The sequence below is a fragment of the Crocodylus porosus genome, unplaced genomic scaffold (genome assembly GCF_001723895.1).
Source record: "Crocodylus porosus isolate Cpor-Errol unplaced genomic scaffold, CroPor_comp1, whole genome shotgun sequence".
In the NCBI taxonomy this organism is placed as follows: Eukaryota; Metazoa; Chordata; order Crocodylia; family Crocodylidae; genus Crocodylus; species Crocodylus porosus.
The window spans coordinates 56,462,904-56,482,709 of record NW_017728886.1 but is presented as its reverse complement, the minus strand read 5'-3'; the positions used below and the strand labels follow the sequence as shown (position 1 = coordinate 56,482,709).

At 41.7% G+C, this 19,806-nt stretch overlaps 1 protein-coding gene across 1 annotated transcript in view; it reads right to left on the bottom strand.

The window, feature by feature from the left end:
- The window catches only part of DNAH11 (dynein axonemal heavy chain 11), a 270,897-nt gene that overhangs the window by 137,642 nt on the left and 113,449 nt on the right, over positions 1–19,806 (bottom strand). The window contains exons 39-46 of the mRNA XM_019534456.1: positions 14,840–14,917; positions 13,676–13,808; positions 12,910–13,037; positions 11,728–11,876; positions 6,363–6,513; positions 5,277–5,408; positions 4,022–4,195; positions 1,789–1,993 (exon numbers count right to left, since the gene is read on the bottom strand). Coding sequence (XP_019390001.1) covers positions 1,789–1,993; positions 4,022–4,195; positions 5,277–5,408; positions 6,363–6,513; positions 11,728–11,876; positions 12,910–13,037; positions 13,676–13,808; positions 14,840–14,917 — 1,150 coding nt within the window. The remainder of the gene's footprint in view (positions 1–1,788; positions 1,994–4,021; positions 4,196–5,276; positions 5,409–6,362; positions 6,514–11,727; positions 11,877–12,909; positions 13,038–13,675; positions 13,809–14,839; positions 14,918–19,806) is intronic.

Genomic DNA, 19,806 nt, shown 5'->3' with positions numbered 1-19,806 from the left:
ACATTTGCAAAATGTATTATGAACATTTCCTAATATGGCCAGGTTTTTTAAGTTTACGCAGTCTAGAGTTTTAATTTAATGATAACACCTATTCATGCAGTCTTTAACTGCTGTAGTACTGTTGGCAGCTGTTGGGAATTCACAAAGTAAACCCTTGTAGTGTTGACTTCAAGCATTTGGTTTACTTAAGAAGTTTCCAGTGCAAAGAATACATAGCCTTCAGCAGCAGTTGCCTAGGAGTCCCTTTCATCTGAATCTCTTTACAATGGAGAGCATTATGCTTGTGTGTGCCTTAGTACCTTGTTCATGGTTTCCTACTGGAATGGCAACTACTGACAAAACAAATCCCAGTGAGACAAAAGTACAGCTGAAATATGGAGCCATGACAATTCACACAATGGTGTAGAGAAGGAAAAGAAAACAAACAGACACTATCACCAACAAATAATCTCTCCATACTGCTCTTTGAAAAAAAGCTAGTACATTTATCCTGGGGTTCTATGTTAATTGTCATCAGGAACTACTTCAAAGAAAAGTAACATATTGAGTTAACTGAAAACAATACATATGTTTCATCTGTACTGAGGCGAATAAATCAGCTGAAGGTAAGAAAAGGCCTGGCTAAAACCAGCAAAAAAAAGATACACAATGAGAGATGGCCTAGCTCATTAGCAGTAACAGACATAAGTAAAACTTTCAAAAGTCTGTTAAGTGAGTGGTCCACTGAAGGTCAATGGGCTATAGGTTCTTTTGAAATTTATACCTACTAACTCTTTAATTTTAAAGAAGTTTCTGTAGCTGCTGGCAGATGTTCAATTAAAGGCACTACGGGATCTGATCCACAATTGTAACAATCATGTCTTCTGCCATGTCACACATTCGGGGCAGGAGATGCAATTGTGGGATGGAGATAGGATCCTAATTGTACCCTCACATGCCCCAGCACCCCCTGCACCAGCAAGTAGCAAGCAGGGTGCCTGGTGTACCTTTGGCTCAGAGCATGAGCCAGCTGTCTGGTGCTCCCAGCCACAGGAGTACACCACAGTGAAGCACTGAGGTGTTCCTGCACTGGGTGTGCTGATCAGCTGATCTGCACTCCCAGCCACAGAAGAGTACCAGAGCCCTTCAAGGCTCTGATGTACTTCCAAACCGGGGAGGGCTGATCAGCTGACTGTTGTTCCCTGCCAGCTCTCATGCTAAACATGAGTATCAATTATAGGATTATTGCCAAAAAGCAGAGTACTGACAAAGCTTCAGCTCACAGTGCCATTTAGAATTGTAGAAAGTAAAACTATGTTTTAATTTTTTTCCCTGGAGTATTTTTTTATTATTCCCTCTTTTCCCCATGTACAGTTCATTGTATGTTACCCAATAATAACTTTAAGTAACTTCAAAGGAGATTACTTCCTAAAAAGTGTTCCACCAAAAATGTTAACCTCTCTCAAACTGTAGAAGTGAGAACTGATTGTTCAGAAAACCTCTGTCCTCTGAAATAATAATTTTAATTAGTAACTACTTGAAGTGGTTCATTTGAATGATGCCTTCTAAGGATCTAAGTAATATTACTTTATTTATATGTTCTAAACTATTATCACTTACATAAATACATAATACATAGATAGGTTACAAGGGACATGCAGGGTAGAAAAAATAGATATGTTGTACCAACTAGGAAATTGTAGGTATTTGGAATCTTAGTTGCATAGGCACTCCTACATCAATTTACATCTGTCACCAAAAGCATTATTACCCAGATTTGTTCCATTTGGACACTGATGTAGAACTTACTTTGTAGCACTGCTGATGTAGTATAATAGTTGAGGGGAATGTTAGACACTACATAATCATCTGAGAGAGCAGCAAGTCTGTCTCTTACAAATACAGTTTTTCCTACTCCAGCATTTCCAACAAGCATCACTGGTTTGCCTTTCTCCAAAAGCAAATCAATAAAGTATTTCAGACATGTGGTCTCAGACGTATGAACAAGGACTGCCTAAAACATCAAAAGAAAAAGTAGTGACAATTCTAATTCTTACTCTCACTTTATCTTAATATGACATTTAAGTAATCTTTTCAGTTTTAAAAAATATGTTAGGATAATGTTTTTATATCCATACCTATCATACACACCCAGGATTGGGAGTGTGTGCGTGTGTGTGTGTGTGTGCGTGCATGTGTGCGCACACACATCTGATAGATAGGCATGGCTATAACTATTTAACTCAATTAATGGAGTTAAATGTGTATGGATATATCCATTTAACTCAATTCTAAAATGAGTTAAATGGGATATAAATTTCACTTTTTCTCACGATACAAGTTTTTGTATTGGTCCACAGAAGGTTAACTGCTACGCTCTTTACATTTTCTATGTAGTTTGTTGTTCAATTTCCTTTCAGAATTTCTCCTGCAATGAAACAGTTTGGCAAATATGCTGCTAACCGATAAAATATTGTGCATCAGTAGATATGTATTTCTAGCTCCCCACATATCCACACCAAGAAAATCTCTCCTTTCTTTTAAGATCTAACCCCTCAGAAACTTAATACACACACCAACCTAAGTGTTTGAGAATGCTACCCATATAACTTGTACAAAAATACAAAATATTTAAAAACTTTTCTTAAGACAACTAGTAGCACTTTGTGCTCTTCCACTCATGGGTACTCAGGCTACCACTATTGCATATACCAGCACACTATATAACCTTAACCCTTGTCTTATAGGAATTCCAGCTTTCTATTATACTCTTAATGAAACTGCTCTCCCCCAGAACATTAAAAATCCTTAGCTGTAATATGGAGAGAATTAGTGAATGAAAGAATACCACCCTGGATAGATATAACATTGGAAGCACTACGAACGTTTCACCTCTTCAAAGTTCTTCAAAAATGGAACACTTCAGCCTTAGACAGAAGTACAGACCCCTACCGTGCCAACTCCAAGAGCATTTCAATATCACTGTGAAGATATATATGCAACAGTGTGCTCTCCAGCCAAGAGACATGATATGGGGTGTTTCTCTGTTCTGTGACTCCAATCCCCCCATACCCTGCCATGGCAGGGCAAGAATGGAGCAAGCAGCCAATGAGTGATTGCCTGTGCACTTGTCTTCCTGTCTCTCAGTTCTAGAGGCAGAGAACCAGGGAAGGAATTGTTCTTTCCAACCCTGAGGCTGGAAGGGAAAATTCCTTGCATGACCCTCAAGATTGTCAAGGATGGTTTAGTGGTCTCCCAATGGAACTGGGAGACTAGTGAAAGAGGCATGCAGGGATCTTTGTTCTGAAATTCTAGCAATGGCTGAGCACACAGGAAAGCATGCACTGGCTGTTCACCTCACTTTCTCCCTCCTTGGGGGAAGGAAAGGGAGGTGAAATTTGAGTGGAGAACTGTAGGATGCCAGAGGACTGAACAACCCTCTGTTGCTGTTCATAGAGTATGTAGATATAATGGGAAGCATTTCAGAATAGCTTCTGTTTCATACAGGGCCAGTTGGGACTGCTTTGGCCATTTTTCAAGGGCTTCATGCAAGGGCATGCATTTGTACACTCATCCTTTAAGCAGTTCAAAAGCATCTGAAGCACTTCAAATGTTATATCTGTCCAGGGCCTATGTGTAGACTGAGAGTGAGAGGAGGGTAAAGTTGTGGTATACAATTTATGATATACAGCAGTTAGGAGTCTACCTTTACCATGAACACTCAATAATTTGTTTGTCTTGTAGGGTCAGCTTCCCTACCTATAAAATGAAGTTCATAATCACTTTCAAACTTTAGAGGGTACTAGGAGGATGAATGTGCATTTGTGCAGTACTTTTACAATGACGAAGGCCATAAAAGTGCTAAGTGTTCTTTTCATTGTCCCCAGCATCCAAAACTACAGGAGTAAAGACTTAATAAGAAAGATCTCCCCAAATTATTACATTTGAATAATATTATTTTCATTTAGTTAAAACAATAACAGAAACCATAAAAAAACTAAAGCCCCAAATTGTAAAAGCCTGTAACACAAAGAAATTGTACCTGTAAAGGTGTGTCTGGATCCATTTCAAATCTTGGAATTTTATCAGTCCATGGCAAGAATTTCTTAGTCTTGGGGTCAAGATAATAATCAAAAATTGTACCCTGGGATGGAAATTTTATTGTTTTCATCTCCTTGAGCCACCAGCGGCTAAATTCTGATTCATAATTTGAAAGCTATAAAATATTAAATATTATTTCACTGTTTAAACTATTTTACTCCACTATGTTATGTATTCAGTATGAAATTCTTACATATGTAACTATGTATGCATGAAAAAAAGACTCAAACAGAAGTTCTGTTTGTCAAGCAGAAGCATACAGAACTTGATGGCAGTTTATAATACTGTGATACAATTTCCAGGTTACTAAAACCGTACCAAACTGGCAGTAAGTGGGCCTTCCTAGTTGGAACAACTAATGCTCAAGAGGCCAAATTAGATCTACCTCAGATTAAACTCAAGCCACTGTTCAGACCAGCACAAATTCATATAGTGGTGAGATCAGAAGGCTGGCTTGCTTCAACCAAGCCCTTGCTGCATTTCTTTTCAGAGGGGAAGCAGAAAAAACACTTAAACAGTCTAAATACCCATCTAATTCCTGTGATCAGTCTATTCTTCTAGGTTGAATATCTGCCCAGGTTTCTAATGAGACAGCTTTGAGAATCAGCAGCAATCAACTCTACCAGTTACATTTCCTATGTCTACACTAGCCCTTTTATACCTGTTTTGGGTTTGTGTCTAAACCTTATCACAAAACCCTGCAGGCTGGCCCTTATCTGCCTTAAAATGGTGCCAGCAGAGAAATCTATGAATGATTCTAAGGATGTTATTTGACAGAACATTCTTAGCCACTGCATATTGGGAATTTATTTAAACACTTCAGAGCTGTCTATACGGGAGTTAATTTAGTATAACTTAAAACATGAATTTGGACAGGTCGAGCCTTAAACCCCTATTTGGATGTACTTGTTGTGGGGTAATTTTCTTTTTTAGCTCAGCTTTTTAAACATTTTGCCAGGAATTTAATATAGGTACATACGTATAATTGATGGGATTTTCTCATATAGACAATGCTCCTCAGACGTAAACATTAGCTCAGGGAGAGCTCCATCCTACCATACCTAGGCTGCTAGACTCATGGGCAGCATAACTCTGCATAGCCCTTTTGGCTGAAGAACCACAATTCAGCCCTAGTTTAATCAACATTACAAATGCATCACAAAATAATTTGGCTGCTACAGTATTATCTAGCATACCTGGTCTTGAAAAAGTGCACCACCAAATGACCAAATACATGCAAAGACAAAATAGATTTCATAGAGCTCTCTTGGGCAGTCAACAGGAACATTTTCAGGGGTCAGCAAACAATCCAACAGAGAGCAGAGAGTCTGTAATACATAAGAAATAAACAGGAGTAAAGAAAGTGATCTTGGGATTCTCACTCCTTGAATTGGTGACAGTGACTCTAGTGGTTATAAAAAGTTAAGCACAGTCAAGATTTAAATAATCATCAGATTGTAAGGCCCTTGGCATGTTTCAATATTGTCCACAATTTCTTCAGGGTGTAGGAGGAAATCTTGAGGACTTTACCTCCTCCTGGTAAAGTTTTCTTCTGAAATGAAATTTTGGTAAAACTGACACAATCTCCTAAAGCATTTAATCAAAACACGATGGCATCAGAAGTTTCTCCAATCAACTCTACTTACAGTGATGCACTCCAATTCAAAAAATTTCAAAATGAATGTATGTATTCTGGGATGCAATCTTGAATTAGTAGATCACATTTTTCCCCACATAAATTCTGCTTTAGTGAGGCACTGATGACAGACATTTGAAGTAATTAAGACAATTACTTGCACAAATAAAATCGAGCATGAACATAATCATTTAGTGTGTCAGGCACTCTGGGTTTTGATGAACAATGTTCAGCGGAAAAAAAAAAGGCTATTGCAATCTTCAGCTTTAATCTTCTTCAATAACTAGCACCAAAGTTTTAGTTATTCCTTTTCTTTTTCATGTCCTTGTGACAAAGTATTGAGCAGAATTCACAGATCCATTGGAATCTGACAGGCCGCACCTTATCACTTCTGCTATGGCCTCAAACTTGTGATGTCTAGGCTGACAACTGTGCACCTCAGCACCTGTTTTACTGAACATCAACAACATGATTTTTTTCCCCTCTTTCTGAGATTTTTATCTGATCCTCCAATAACCTTACATACTTTTCAGATGCACCTATTTTCACAGCTTACTTTCACTTGTGCTGAAAATAAGTCTATAGATTTCAGAAACGTTGTTATCTAAAATACAGGACAGTAAAATAATACAATTCTAATACAAACCTGCACCATGCTATACTCAGGAATATGGGTGATAGTTTTAAAACTTGTTCTGAGATGATCCAAGCAGGGAGGCACATATTTATCAAAAAGAATAGTCAAATTAGCTTTCTCAGATTGATGACTTCTTGTTTCTATCCAACTGGCAACATACCTGCAAAGATAAACAAAAAGAGATAAGATTTTGGAAAGCAGATGTCTAGAATGGAGTTCCCTTCCTGATTTCCTACACATATTAGTTTTACAGCCTTTAGAGAATTGTGTTGCAAGTTCCTGACACGCTTGTGAATATTTACCAGTAGTGTTTTGTAACAGTACACAAAAATAGCTAGCCCCAGTGTACTAGTAATTGTACTTGCTTGTTCAAGCAAAATTAATCATAACCATTAAATTTCTAAGGAATGTTATGGCAGCTCAACACAGTGGTACATATTTGTCTTGGCTATATCTTCCATGCTAGGGAGGATAGGAAAGAGTGGCACAGTCCCTATGTACTGGGCTCCAGGGGCCTGGCACCATCTGCTCCCACTGGGATTGTGCCTCAGGGACCTGACACTGCCCTCTCCCACCCTCATGCACTGGCACTGGGCTCTGCCTCCTCCCAGCCTCTTATACTGGGACTGGGCCCTGGGGTGCAAGGGACTAGGCCTTGGGGCCCAGTACCACCCTGCAAACTAAGGTTGGGCACCTGATCCAGCACACAGTCTGGGGCTCCATGTGAGTCTATGAAGTGCCATGGGCTGGATATGGCCCATGGGCCACGGGTTGAGCACCCCTGGTATACATGATTTAGTTTTGTCCAAATTTTTTTCCCCCAGTACTGTTCATACTCTAGGACAACTGGAAAAAACAAAAGTGACTATAAGTAGCATACAGAGACAATCAGTCACCCTCTAATCCTAACCACAAGTAGCATCTAAAACTCTGTTAACATCAACCTTCAGGGACATAAGGACATGCACCTACAATTAGACTAGTACTACACTTTGTTATACTGATCAACATTTGGTGATAGGTCTAAATTGTTCAATGTTTCTAAACTTACATGAACAGACAATCAAAAATGTTTATCAGATATTTTCTAAACTGGTAGTAACCCCTTTACAGGTATAGTATGGTCATTCAAAGTGATTCCTGGTACTCCTTGTCATCCCTCTCGATCTCATCTCAATACCTGTCAATTGTTATTGTAGATTGCACTGAATACATTATTTAATATCAGCCCACCATTATCCATTCACCTTGGAATACAGTTTACACCTCTAGACCAAATTCTAGCTGTTTGCACTCAATATGTACTATACTTTGGTTACACCACACTTAACTCAGGTTTGCAGTTTCAGTTGTGGTCATTAGGTACTATTAGAATACAAGCAAGCAGAGATTATTTAGGGGTCCAAATTTTAGTATTTCATCAACATTGCAAAAGTTAACAAAAAAGTCTTATGTGCTGGCTGAAAACATTAAATACTGATAATAGCTCACAGAAAAATTACACTGTGACAAAAATAAGGAGGGATGATTTTTTATGAAAACCTTTGTCAAATCCTTTTGGACTAGCCTTTCAAAACCACAAAGATAACAGGGTGTAGATTTTCTCTAAATTTATGTCTAAGCCATTTAGAGTCTAGACTATCAATTTCTACATTTACACAAAAAATGAGGGGATATGAATATTCTTTATATAGATGCATGTTCATTATTCTTGTGATTAATCTGCATGAAGTTATGTCTCTACCATAAATCAAACAAGGAAATGTTATACAGAAGAATAAGACAAATAGAAAAAATGGGCTGTCTTCCCTCATAAACTATAATCTTTATAACAGGTATCAGTGGAAGATGAGAACCATTCAGCGTCACAGCTAGAGGCCTATTTCTTGCAGGTGCCAAACATGTACTCTAAACATCTAATGATCCAGAGTCCAGGCTGAGAAGAACAAGTGAATCAGGGGCATAAAGGCTATATAAAAATAGGAACAGTGAATATAACTGTTGATAACTTTTGGCATGTGTACATCTGTTATTGTACTTGTACACCTAATTAGTTATCTCCATATACTAAAAATGATTCAACTAAATTCAGCTAAATTGTTCAGGAAAGATAGGAAGTGGGGAAAAGAGGTGGTTGTTCTAGGCATAAAAATATGTATGCTGGTCCTGAGGTGCAGTATAAAACAGGAGATAGCAAGTTCCTGGAGTGTGCTGAAGATATTTTCTTGGTATGGGCAGTAGAAAGGCAAACCAGGAGGAAGCTCTTCTTAGTTGCTGCTCACAAACAGAGAGATATTGACTGGATTATTTTTTCTTGGAATTGGGTGTGAAGGTGGAAGCCAACTTGGGTGCAAGAGATCAAGAAATGATAACATTGAGGATCCAAAGGAAAGGAGAGCACAAGTATAAAAAACAATGGACTTCAGAAAAGTGGACTCCAACACACTCAGGGAATTGGCAGCCAGAAGCCCCTGGGAGGCAAGTCTGAGTGAATACGGTGTCCTGGAGAGCTCGCCATACTTTAAGAGGGGCATATTAAGGTTACAGAAAGAAGGTATCTCCATGAAATGACTGAACAGGAAGACCAACTCTACAATTCTTCAGTGAATTGAAATGCAAAAAGGAATCCTACAAGAAATGGAAATGTGATTATATTACCATATTTATTTGCATACTACACAAACCATATTCCCAAAAAGTACTGATCCAGAATTAGGATGCATGTCTTAAGGAAACTGATTTCTGCACCAGAATGGAGGCACAGGGCTGTGCTCAGCACTCATTCATCCTGGGTTGAATGCTTCTGGCCTCATGGAGCTTGGGCAGAGCAATCTTGTCTGCACCACTCCCCCACCTCCTCTGCCAGCAGCTATAGGTTTAACCCTCTTACAATCACTGCTTTTAACCTTTTCAAAGCCTTAATTAGTCAATGGCTGGGAGAAAGTTAAACTGGTAACTGGTGGCAGAACAGCAGGGGGGAGGGGTAACACTGATGAGAGGACTCTGCCCCTGCTCCAGGCAGATGGGGCAGTTGTAGGGAAGTGTATAAGAGTATTGCATGGGCATGTAGGGAGAAAACCAGGTAGGCCAATTTGAGATGCAACTGGCAAGAGATGTAAAAGGGAATAAAAAGGATTGTAGAAGCAGGTAGGAAAGATAGTCCAAAGGGAAGTGTTGGCTCCTTACTGAATGCAAAACGTAATGTTATGGATCACCTGGAGAAGGCTGAAGCATTTAATGCCTTTACTTTGGTTTTCACAAATAAAGTCAGCTACCATATGAGAAGTGCAGTTGGCACCACAGATAGGGGAAGAGATAAGCAACCTATAGTTGGGTAAAAACAGGTTATTTAAGAAGCTGGATGTTTTCAAGCTGGCAGAAGAAAACAGGATGCACCCCATAGTACTGAAGGAAATGGCTGAAGTAATTTCAGAGCCATTGGCTATTAGGCCTGTGAGAGCAGCAAATATTCGATTTAACTTCGGATTCGGCCGATTACGAGGGACAGCGATTCAATTTGGTGATTTGAATCACTGTCACGATTCGGGCTGAATCTCCTCCGAATCAAACAGGTGGCGGCAGCAGTGTCAGCGATGAGGGCATGGCAGTGGCAAGTGGGGCCCCAACCCCCCCATGGCTGCCCTGCCCAGCCCCAGCAACCTGGCACTTAAAACCAAAACCAAAAAGCCCCACCCTCACTGGCTGCAGCAGTGGTGATTAGGGCCTCTGGGGGTTTGTGGCAGAGCCCCGCTGTGCAGTGTGGGGCAGCAGGGATCAACCCCCCCTGCCTGGCACCCGCGCAGCTGTTGCATCACATGGGCGCAATGTGGTTCAGCAGGGTGCGCGGGGCTTTGTGCGCTGTCTGGGGGGCTGGGTCTCCTCAGGCTGAGTGCTGCCGGGCTCTGGCTGACTGCTGGAGCCACCTTAGCTCTGGGACAATGCATAGTATCCTGCGAAGCCAGGCTGCACCTGCGCGATGTGACAGTTCCCCTCCCCCAGCCCCCCTGTTCCCCTCCCCCAGCCCCCCTGTTCCCTATTTCCCGGGTCCAGCTTCCTGCGGGGGCAAGGAGGGACCACCTGAATCTCTAAATCAATTCGGAGGTTTCCTATTCAATTCAGACCTTTTAATGGGTCTCCAGATTCGATTTGGATTTGGAGATTCAGCCTCCAAATCTGGCTGGATCTCTTCTGAATCAAATTGGTTACTGAAGCCTTGCACAGCCCTAGTGGCCATCATCTGTAAGAACTCATGCAGGTCAGGTCAGGTTTTGGATGACTGGAAAAGGGAACAAGGACAATCAGAGGAATGACAAACTAGTTAGTCTGACCTCAATAAGGGAAAGATTATGGAACAGATCATCAAATAGTACATTTTTAAGTACCTGAAAGAGAACAAGGTGATCAGAAAACAGCTAGCACGGATTTATGAAGAGCAAGCCATGCCTGACCAACTTGATTTTCTTCTACGTCAAAGTGACAGAGCAGTGGATGTATTATGCCTGGAGAAGACTGAGGGGGTGGGTAGATTTGTTAACAGTCTTTAAGTGCCCAAAGGGTAATTACAGAAAGGATGAAGATAAACTATTCTCTGTGGCTGCAGGAGATGGGACAAAGCAATGGCCTCAAACTGCAACAAAGGAAATTTACAATGGCAACTATGATGATCTTTCTGGCTATGATGATGCTTAAGCACTGGAACAGGCTACTCAGAGAAGTTGTGAAATCTCCATCCTTGGAAATGTTTACGAGAAAGTTATACAGACACTTGACTGGGATGCTTCAGTCAGGGATGACCCTGCCTTGAGCAGAGGGTTGGACTAGGTGATCTCCCTTCCAGTCTCAGAATCAGAGAGAAGTAGGGCTAGAAGGGACCTCCAGAGATCATCTAGTCTAACCCCCTGCCTGAAGCAGAATCATCCCTATCCAAACCATCCTATACAAATCCACTGTTTAACCTATTAGCAAAAGCACACAGTCAACGGCATTCCCTCTAAGCTGTGTGGCATGTGAGGCCACGCCTGGGAGCGCTGCATGAACGCGGCATGATCATGCCTGCACGGCCACGCACACTGCAAAGCTTAGAGGGAATGCTGACAGTCAACCCTATCACAACATCCACAAGACTTAGCATCCCAGACTGCCATAGACAAAGAAGGAAGGGGACCATTAGCCAAGATCCTGCTGCTGTAAGATTGTTAAAATATACTCAAGAGCTCCAGGGAATAAGGCCGTGCCCCCCACTACAAAGGAAGGCAAAAAAAGACCCACCAGTCTGACCATGGAGTAAAATGAATGGTTTATTTTCCTAATAAAATAACTGCTGTGGTTGACATATTAATTTTGTAATGTATCTTTTAACAGATTAAATACTCACGGATTCCAACCAAGGTCTTGGGGGTTTACATAAAGGATCCCAGCTCTAGACACAGTGGCTGGGGTAGCTGTTCTTAAATGGTGTATCTCAAAAAGAAGTCGCATGGATTGAGTCAGAGGGACACGTTCATTGCTGGCAAGGGTCAGGACCTAAACACATTAGCAAAAAGGGATTGAAAAAAACGCAACTTAAAGCATACATTCTAACAAGCATGCATCAAGAATAGGCCTGGAGTTTTTATAGACTGATTAGATTTAAGGATTAGCGATACCGTACCCCCCCCAACACAGTCTGAATATATTTGGATATGACAGTTCTTCTAAGCTATAAGGCCAAAACTTTTGTTTTAAAGCATATGAAAATATACATTTATGATACTTTACTGTGTGGATAATATTTTCTCAATTTAGGTAATAGTTACACAGGGTAACTTGCTATTCACATAGACATATTAAACTGTAAGATAATTTGTGTACATTATCTAATAGTTAAAAAAAAAAAAAAGGTGTTTAGAAGTAAGGACTTAACTGCAATAATCTTTACAAAATTAAGTTTGAGTGCATTTAATCATGTTGTATTGTGCCTGCCAAATACTGTCATAGGAAGGCTGTACTATAATAATCATGTGATTTATGTACAGGACTGTGAGAAGTCTGGGTCTTATTCCTGGGTTTATTAATGACTGAATCAGAAAATCACAAATTCTTGGCATGGCAGTTTTCCTTATCTAAGAAAAATGTTAGATTGCTAACTTTCCTTAAAGCAGTAGTGTAAGCTTAGTTTCTGATGATGAAGACTTTTGAATTAAAAGATATTCTATGTGCTCCGATGATTAAGAAGCCAGGAAAAAAAATACTATAACTGCCATTTAGACCCTTACACCTCAGCATGCATTTTTAACTCCCTCTGTACATACACTGGAGCCATATGTAGGCTTACACTGTAAACAGAGTGACTTTAAAACATCTCTGTGATACCGGATTGTGTAAGGAAGAGATAAGGCTGTTACCAAGCTAACCACATGAATCAGCCATACAGAAGACAAAAGGGGACAGGGAAGAAAAGCCAGGAATGACAGGAAAACACTGAAAGGCTACAATGGAAAAAAATATAAAATCATGAAGAAAACGTGAAAAGGCTAACGAAGAAAAACACCACTGTGAGAGTTTTTCTTTTGCTCACCTTGTTATCATCCATAACAGTGTTGAGTGACTCAATCCACATAGGATCTATGTCCCCATCTAAGACAATCCATTTTGGTCCACCATGAGTGATACTAGCCTGCTCTCTCAGAAGAGATGATAAGAGACCTTCAAATTAAGTTTAAATAAAATCTAATGAATTTGGTGCCTCAATGACAAACAACGCTGTGGAACAAATAAGGCTCCTGAAAAATTAATGCATTATTAAAAACAACCAGTTTTGTAACATTGCAAACATGGTCAACCTTCTGGCGACTTATTAAGTGGCTGTTCAAATTAAAGCTGAAATATGTTCAGTGAGTACTTGATACAGCAAAAACAAATGGATTATAGTAATAATGACCAATTTCTGTTTTGACTTCATGATAATATTTTTTGAACATAACATCCTTTCCAATGCATCAATCCTAACTACATGTGCTATGTGCACGAGGCTTCAGGAAGGCTGTGGAAAAAGCAATCGCCTCCTTAAGGCTGTTGACCACTCCAGCAGTGCTCAGATTTGGTGACTTCCTCTCCTTCAGCTCCTCTGTTCTGCCCTGAAACTGGCCAGAAGATCCACAGAGGAGAGCATCACTCTACTCTATCCAAGCTCAGCAGTGCCTTGCACCCAAATCTCCTTGTACAAAATATTCATAGAGCTGAGGTCTATGCCCTCTCCCCCTGTAATTAGTGATGCTTTGGGGTTTCCCTGGTAGAGAAATAAACACATCTTAGGACTGAAAGTAACATCATCTGTGACTTGCCATCTTTCCATTCTCTAGTAGCATGATGTATAAAACCAAATAGCTCATCAGTGGTGACAGCTTTTGGGTTTAAGTCATTCCAAATGGGCTTTTGTTTCATATTCATATATGTTTGGTTCAGAGTTCTTAGAACCTAAAGGGGAGAAAGAGAAAGAATTAAGCAGTAAATTAGTCACTGACCTTCAATCAGAACAAAAAGCTTTGCTTTCTTTGCTGTTTCTTTTAAACAAACAAAACACTCTCAGGCTGCAAATCCCTACACCCAGTCCCAGCCAGTAGAACATGATTTCCCTATGTTTTCTCTTCCTCTCTCTCCCCCCTTCCCCGCCAACTTTACTCTTGCAGTATGGCCAGTGGGAATCCTATTCTGACAATCCTGGTGAAAACTGCACTGTAGTAAACAGCCAAAAGGAGTGTCTGCTGGAAGATTTTGAGGAGAATGGACTTGTAGTTAAACCTCTGAACTAGCACTTAAGGAAATCTGATTAAATTTCCATCTTTGTTGGAAATGTGACTAAAATGAGAAGGACACCCAAAGTCAACCAGGAGAAATCACTGCATGTCATCAGGCTGCAGATCCTCACGAGTATAAGGGGACAGCAGTAGATGGTGACAACTAGGGCATGCAGTCTGTCTTAATTTCTTACTGAAAAGCATGGCATTTCCTCCTGAAAAACAATGCCAAATATTACCCAAAATTTCTTATTGGAAAACGTTGAACATGGTGTCACATAATGGTTGACAAAATTTAGAAGCGGAAATGTAAAAAGTATAATCTTTTAAAAATGTACATTTCCTCATTTCCAAAGTGGGAACTGAAGAAAGGTAGATTTTAGTCTTTCTTCTGAAGAACATAATTACGCTATCCCACTGCACGTCTCAAAACACAAATATATTCAGAGCTACTTGTCAAATACAATTTTATTTTGTCAAATATACACATTTGCTATTCAGTGCTGTGATTATTTTCATTTCAGGTCATAGCAGTAACATGTAAGGGGATAGATCTATATTTTAACATAGGAAGTTTGTTCACTGCACTTTCAATTCCCTGATGGGAATGCCCAGCCAACGTGGTTTTATGTCCCTGCCTGAAGTAAAGAAAACGCTGAACTGAGAAAATATTCTTTAGAGGGTAAGGAAGCAAATGTGCCATTACTGTACCTTGCTCTTTCCTGTGCCTGCATTTCCCACCACGAATACCGAGTGACGCACTGACAGAAGTTCTTCCAGCTGAACCACCTGTCAAACAAAATTAGTACACAGGTTCAGGGCTTTGTTTTCCTGTCCTCCTTTTACCACCAAAACATTAATTACCTCTCATATTATCTTCCTCCCACCTTTTTCCTTAGTCAGGAAAATGAACTGCTGCCTTCCAAGCTGACTTTAAAATGTATATCTCCAAGAAGTCTGTGTTCCTCTCCTAAGGCATTAAGCAGAGTCTAAACTCTCCTGGATGAGTGAATTTACTCCAACAAATTAAAACATATATCATCATATAAACATTTCAGCCCAAATGGTAAAGACTGTCAAAGAGAAAATAACTGCGAATACTGTCTCACAGTAGGAAGCGTCAGGAAGCTGCACTGGGTTCTTCCTGGGGGGCCAATGCCGTCCAGATCTGCATGCAGGACAAGAGCAGGCTGCCGCCCACCCTGACCACTGGGTAGAGGCTAGTGCTGCCACCAGCCCCAGCCAGCAGTGGCAGCCTGCTCTTGTCCTGCGTGCAGATCTGGGAGCACGCACCCCCCAGGAAGATCCTAGTGCAGCCCTCCAGCCCACAGCCCTCCTAGGGGATAGGTAGCAGCAAGAGCTACGCCTCTCCCCATGCCCTGCACCCACTGACAGCTCCCCCAGCTTTGCTTCCTGCTGCAGCCCTGAGCACGGCTGACAGGCTGCGCTGTGCCCCTCCCCCCTGCTGCAGCAGCCTGCTGCCAGGCTGCCCTAGTGCTTGGGGGAAGAGTGGAGTGGCACCTGGCTAGATGCGGGGGTGGGATGGATTGGGCCCGATCCCAGTACCAGCCCCTCCTGCCCTGCCTGGGGTCAGAGCCAGGAGCCCCATGCCCCCAGGTAGCAGTTCCAGTCCCGCAGGCCCGTGTGGAGTGGCCAGGTGCAGCACCTGCCACAGGGAGCAGGGCCAGGCTCTCCTACCTGCCCCCCTGGTGGGGCTCAACTCCCAGCACCCAGGGCAGGGCTGCAGCTGGAACCACAAGGTGCAGCTGGGACCCACCCACCCATGAAGCAATTCCCACAGCCCCATCTACCCCACCCGGGGTCATAGCTGGGAGCCCCATGTCCCCAGGCAGCAGCTCCCACCACCCTTTGCCCTCGCCCCCTGTTCCATGTGCAGCTACTGCCACCATCCCTCCCACCCCAATTTGTTTTTACAAAATGAATGAAAATCAGTAAAACGGATGTAAATCAGTAAAACATCAGTAAAACAGATTGAAAAATGGATGCAAATCAGTAGAAACATCTGGTAATTTACCAGTGAAATTCAGCAAAAACTGAAAATGCAGAACACTAGGAGTGCTCAAAGATACTTCATCGACACTAAGCTCTCAGTAAGAGGAACACATCTGGTGAATGCATCTTTATAATCATATCCCCCTTTAACATCACCACTGTTCTCCCTGGCTGACCTGACCGCAGGGGAGCCCACAGGCCTACTCCCACACAACTCCAGCCACAGGCTGCAGGAAGCAGCTGTGTGGGGTGCTGGTCTTCACTAGGAACAGTGGTGGCATTTAGCAGGTTTTCTCTTCCTGCTTCTGCTGCTTCTCTATGGTGATCCCTGCTGAGTGGGAGCAGGTGCTGGAAGAAGGAATCTATAAGAGGAATTAGCAAGAGAAAGGATCTTCTCATGTTTAAAGGGGGATGAATGCCATCCTCAAGGAATTAGGTTCTATTCCTTCTTTTGCCAAAAAAGTTCCTACATTATGCTATGCATGCCCCTTAAATCCAAATATTGCATGGAAAATCATATGTAAGGTATTCTTCATTTTCTGGGTACCCAAAATTATACCCTCAGATTTGTAGAAGTCCTGAGCAGGGTTCAAATAACACTTTGACTCTTGGGGGGTCTGCAAAAAAATTCAACCAATTCATTGGAAAAAGCAATCCAATCAGAGATCCCCAGATTTTCATATCTTACAGGGGTGTTTTCATCTCTTATGGGGGGGGGCTCTGCCCCCCTGATCTCCCCTGTAAATTTGACCCACCCACCCAGTCCTGACCATTCAAAGCTGCAACTGAAATCAGTAAGAAGTATATTTAAACATATACAATCTGGTCATCGGTATTGCAAATTGGGCACCCAAAATAAATGGGTACTTTTGACCTTAATCTCTGTCTCCCAACCATCTGCATAATGGCCATCCTATTTCACAGGGGTGCAGTAAAAATACAATTAATGTTTGGGAAGCACTTATACTATAGTGATATATGCCATGAAAAGCCCATGAGGAAATTAATAATTCTGGCTTTCAGGCACAGCTGGAATAGTGTGATAAATAGGGCATGGAGCTATATATTGAACAATGAAAATAAAACAAAACATTGAATAGCTCCTCATTAAGTGAGCTTTGTCGTGTGCACTGATCCTGTGAAAGAATCCTATGGAAGAACAGTATATAAATATCATTAAAGACTGCATCATAATATATATGCAGTAGGGGACCAAATTAAGTTTGCAGAGACAACCTTAGTACAGTACTAACATTTCCAAACCTTTGAGTGCTTCACTTTACTACCTCAATTAATTAATTTGATTTATAAGCTGCCCTTCCCAAACATGGCTCAGGATGATTCTAGAAGAGTAGAAAATAAACTTATAAAACATGAGAAAGAACAGGAAACCAAAACAAATAACTTATAAAAACAATAGGATATTAAACTCCAACAGAACAAGAACTCCCCAAACAATATCTCAGCTTACCCTTTATAGCTTTTGTATCAGAGACACTTTCTATTTTTTTGAAAACCAAAAAAAGTGTTAAAAGAACATATTTAGGTGGGAAAGTCAAGCACTTAAAAATTAGGCAATGCTTGTGTTACTAAGTCCAACCACTTTTTTGCATCCATCCTTTGAATTAAATCAAGGGGATACCTTCTAGAATAAGCAATACGTGATCAGAGATCTACAGTGTGAACCATAATGCTCCTGGCACAGGGAATCATACATCCAACAGTCTCTAACTTTTGAATGCTGGATGTTTTGACCTTAATAGCATTACTTTAATGTAGGTTTTGTGTAATATGTTATATCGAAGTGGCCAACCTACAGCAAAAGTGCTGCAGGTGGCATGGGAAGCCTCTCCATGTGGCACACAACAGATCAGGGAGGGGACAGGCAGCATAGCAGCAAGTAAGTCAAGAAGCAAAAGGCAGAGCAGAAAATCAGGCAAGGAGTACAAAATAGGGAACAGAAAGCAGAGCAGCAAACTGGGCAGAGAAAAAGGATAACAGTGGCAGTCAGGGACAGTGTGGAGCTAATTCGTGCACACCTGCCAAAACGCCTGTCCTTCATCTTATATACCTCTGGGCTAGGTACAGACAGTCAAAAAGCCTGAATTGATTCAGTCTTTGCAGGTTAGTCTAAAATGCACAGATTATATTGAAACAGAAGTGAACAAACATTTACCTTTGATATAGGAAATGCAGCAAAATGCAGCTCAGGCCAGAGGCCAAAGCGCACTAGAGTACAGCTCTCTGGCTGTGTGTTCACTTCTTTCTGCTGTCCCTGAGGTCTCTGGGATTTGCAGTCCAGAATTACAGCCGCAGGACTCTGCAGGGTTGCTCATCACTTCCTCTTCCTGCTTCCAGGTGTCTCTGGGATTTGTAGTCCACAGTTGCAGCCAGCAGTAAATTTGAGTAGGGGGAGGTGAGTTTAACCGCCCTCCCTGACCCCAGCCCCCAGCCAGGGTTTGTCTGGGGAGGAGTGTGGGGGCACAGTTGTCCCTCTGCAGACTGTGTTGCTTCTCCAGCTGGGCTTGCCCTCCCCCCACCCACCTTGTCAGCCAGCCCTCACTGAGCTGGGCTTGCCCCCCTCCCTTGTCAGCCAACTGTCATTGCTCCAACTAGGGAGCAGAGAAGCAGGGTCAGCTCTGCCCACCCTAGGGCTGCAAAATACTAGGAGAATGTGATTTAACTTGAACCAGGAAGGGGTTTGGGACAGAATTTCAGAAACCAGTTTGAACCAAAGGAGTTAAGTCTGATACTATATTCAACCAGGTTTATCTTAAATGAGTTTCAGCCATTTTTAAACTGGTTTATGTGCACTGAGCTTCTGTTCTGTTCCAGGTTTAAGCCAGTTTCTGATCACTTAAACTGGTTTATGTGCAACTTCTGTCCATAGCCAAAAAAGGTAAAAACAAAATATAATGTGCCCCGCTCTTCAATCATGCACCATCAATAAAGTTTGAACCATGAACCTTTAGCATTACACCACAGACCGCAACTAGTCCAGGCTCCAAAATAAGAAAAACTACAGCTAGTAGAAGGATAAAGCAATTCTGGATATGTGCTGACTAAGAAAAGGAAGAAACCTAACTTAGTCTAGCTCAGTTCTTGTCTGGCCACAGGAGGTGGGGAGCTCTTGCTCCAAGAAATTTTTGAAGTGGAGGGGAATGCCAATACTTATGGCTCCAGGTACTGGGTGTGGGATGTGGTTGACGAAACAGTACCCATCCCTCTTTCACCCCCTAGGGCTAGGAACATAAATTACATTATCTTAAGTCGTCATAAACTGGTTTAAACCTGCAACAGAACAGAAGTTCAGTGCACATAATGACTGAAACTGGTTTAAAGATAAACCTGGTTGAATGTAGTATCAGACTTAACTGATTTGGGTCAAACTGGTTTATGAAATTTCTGTTCCAGACCCCTTCCTGTTCAAGTTAAATCAGAGTCCCCCAGCATGCTTTCCAGCCCTGTGCTGAGCCATGCTGTCTGCTCCAATAGAGAAGCAACAGAGACTTACCCCACCAGGAAAACCCCCAGTAGTCTGGGGCCAGGGAAGGGGGTTAAACTTTTCTTCCCCCAAGTACAGAGCTGCCCGGCCCTGCTAAAAATGTACTGCAACTGTGGACATTTGTCAACTGCGACTGTGGACTCCAAATCCCAGAAGCACC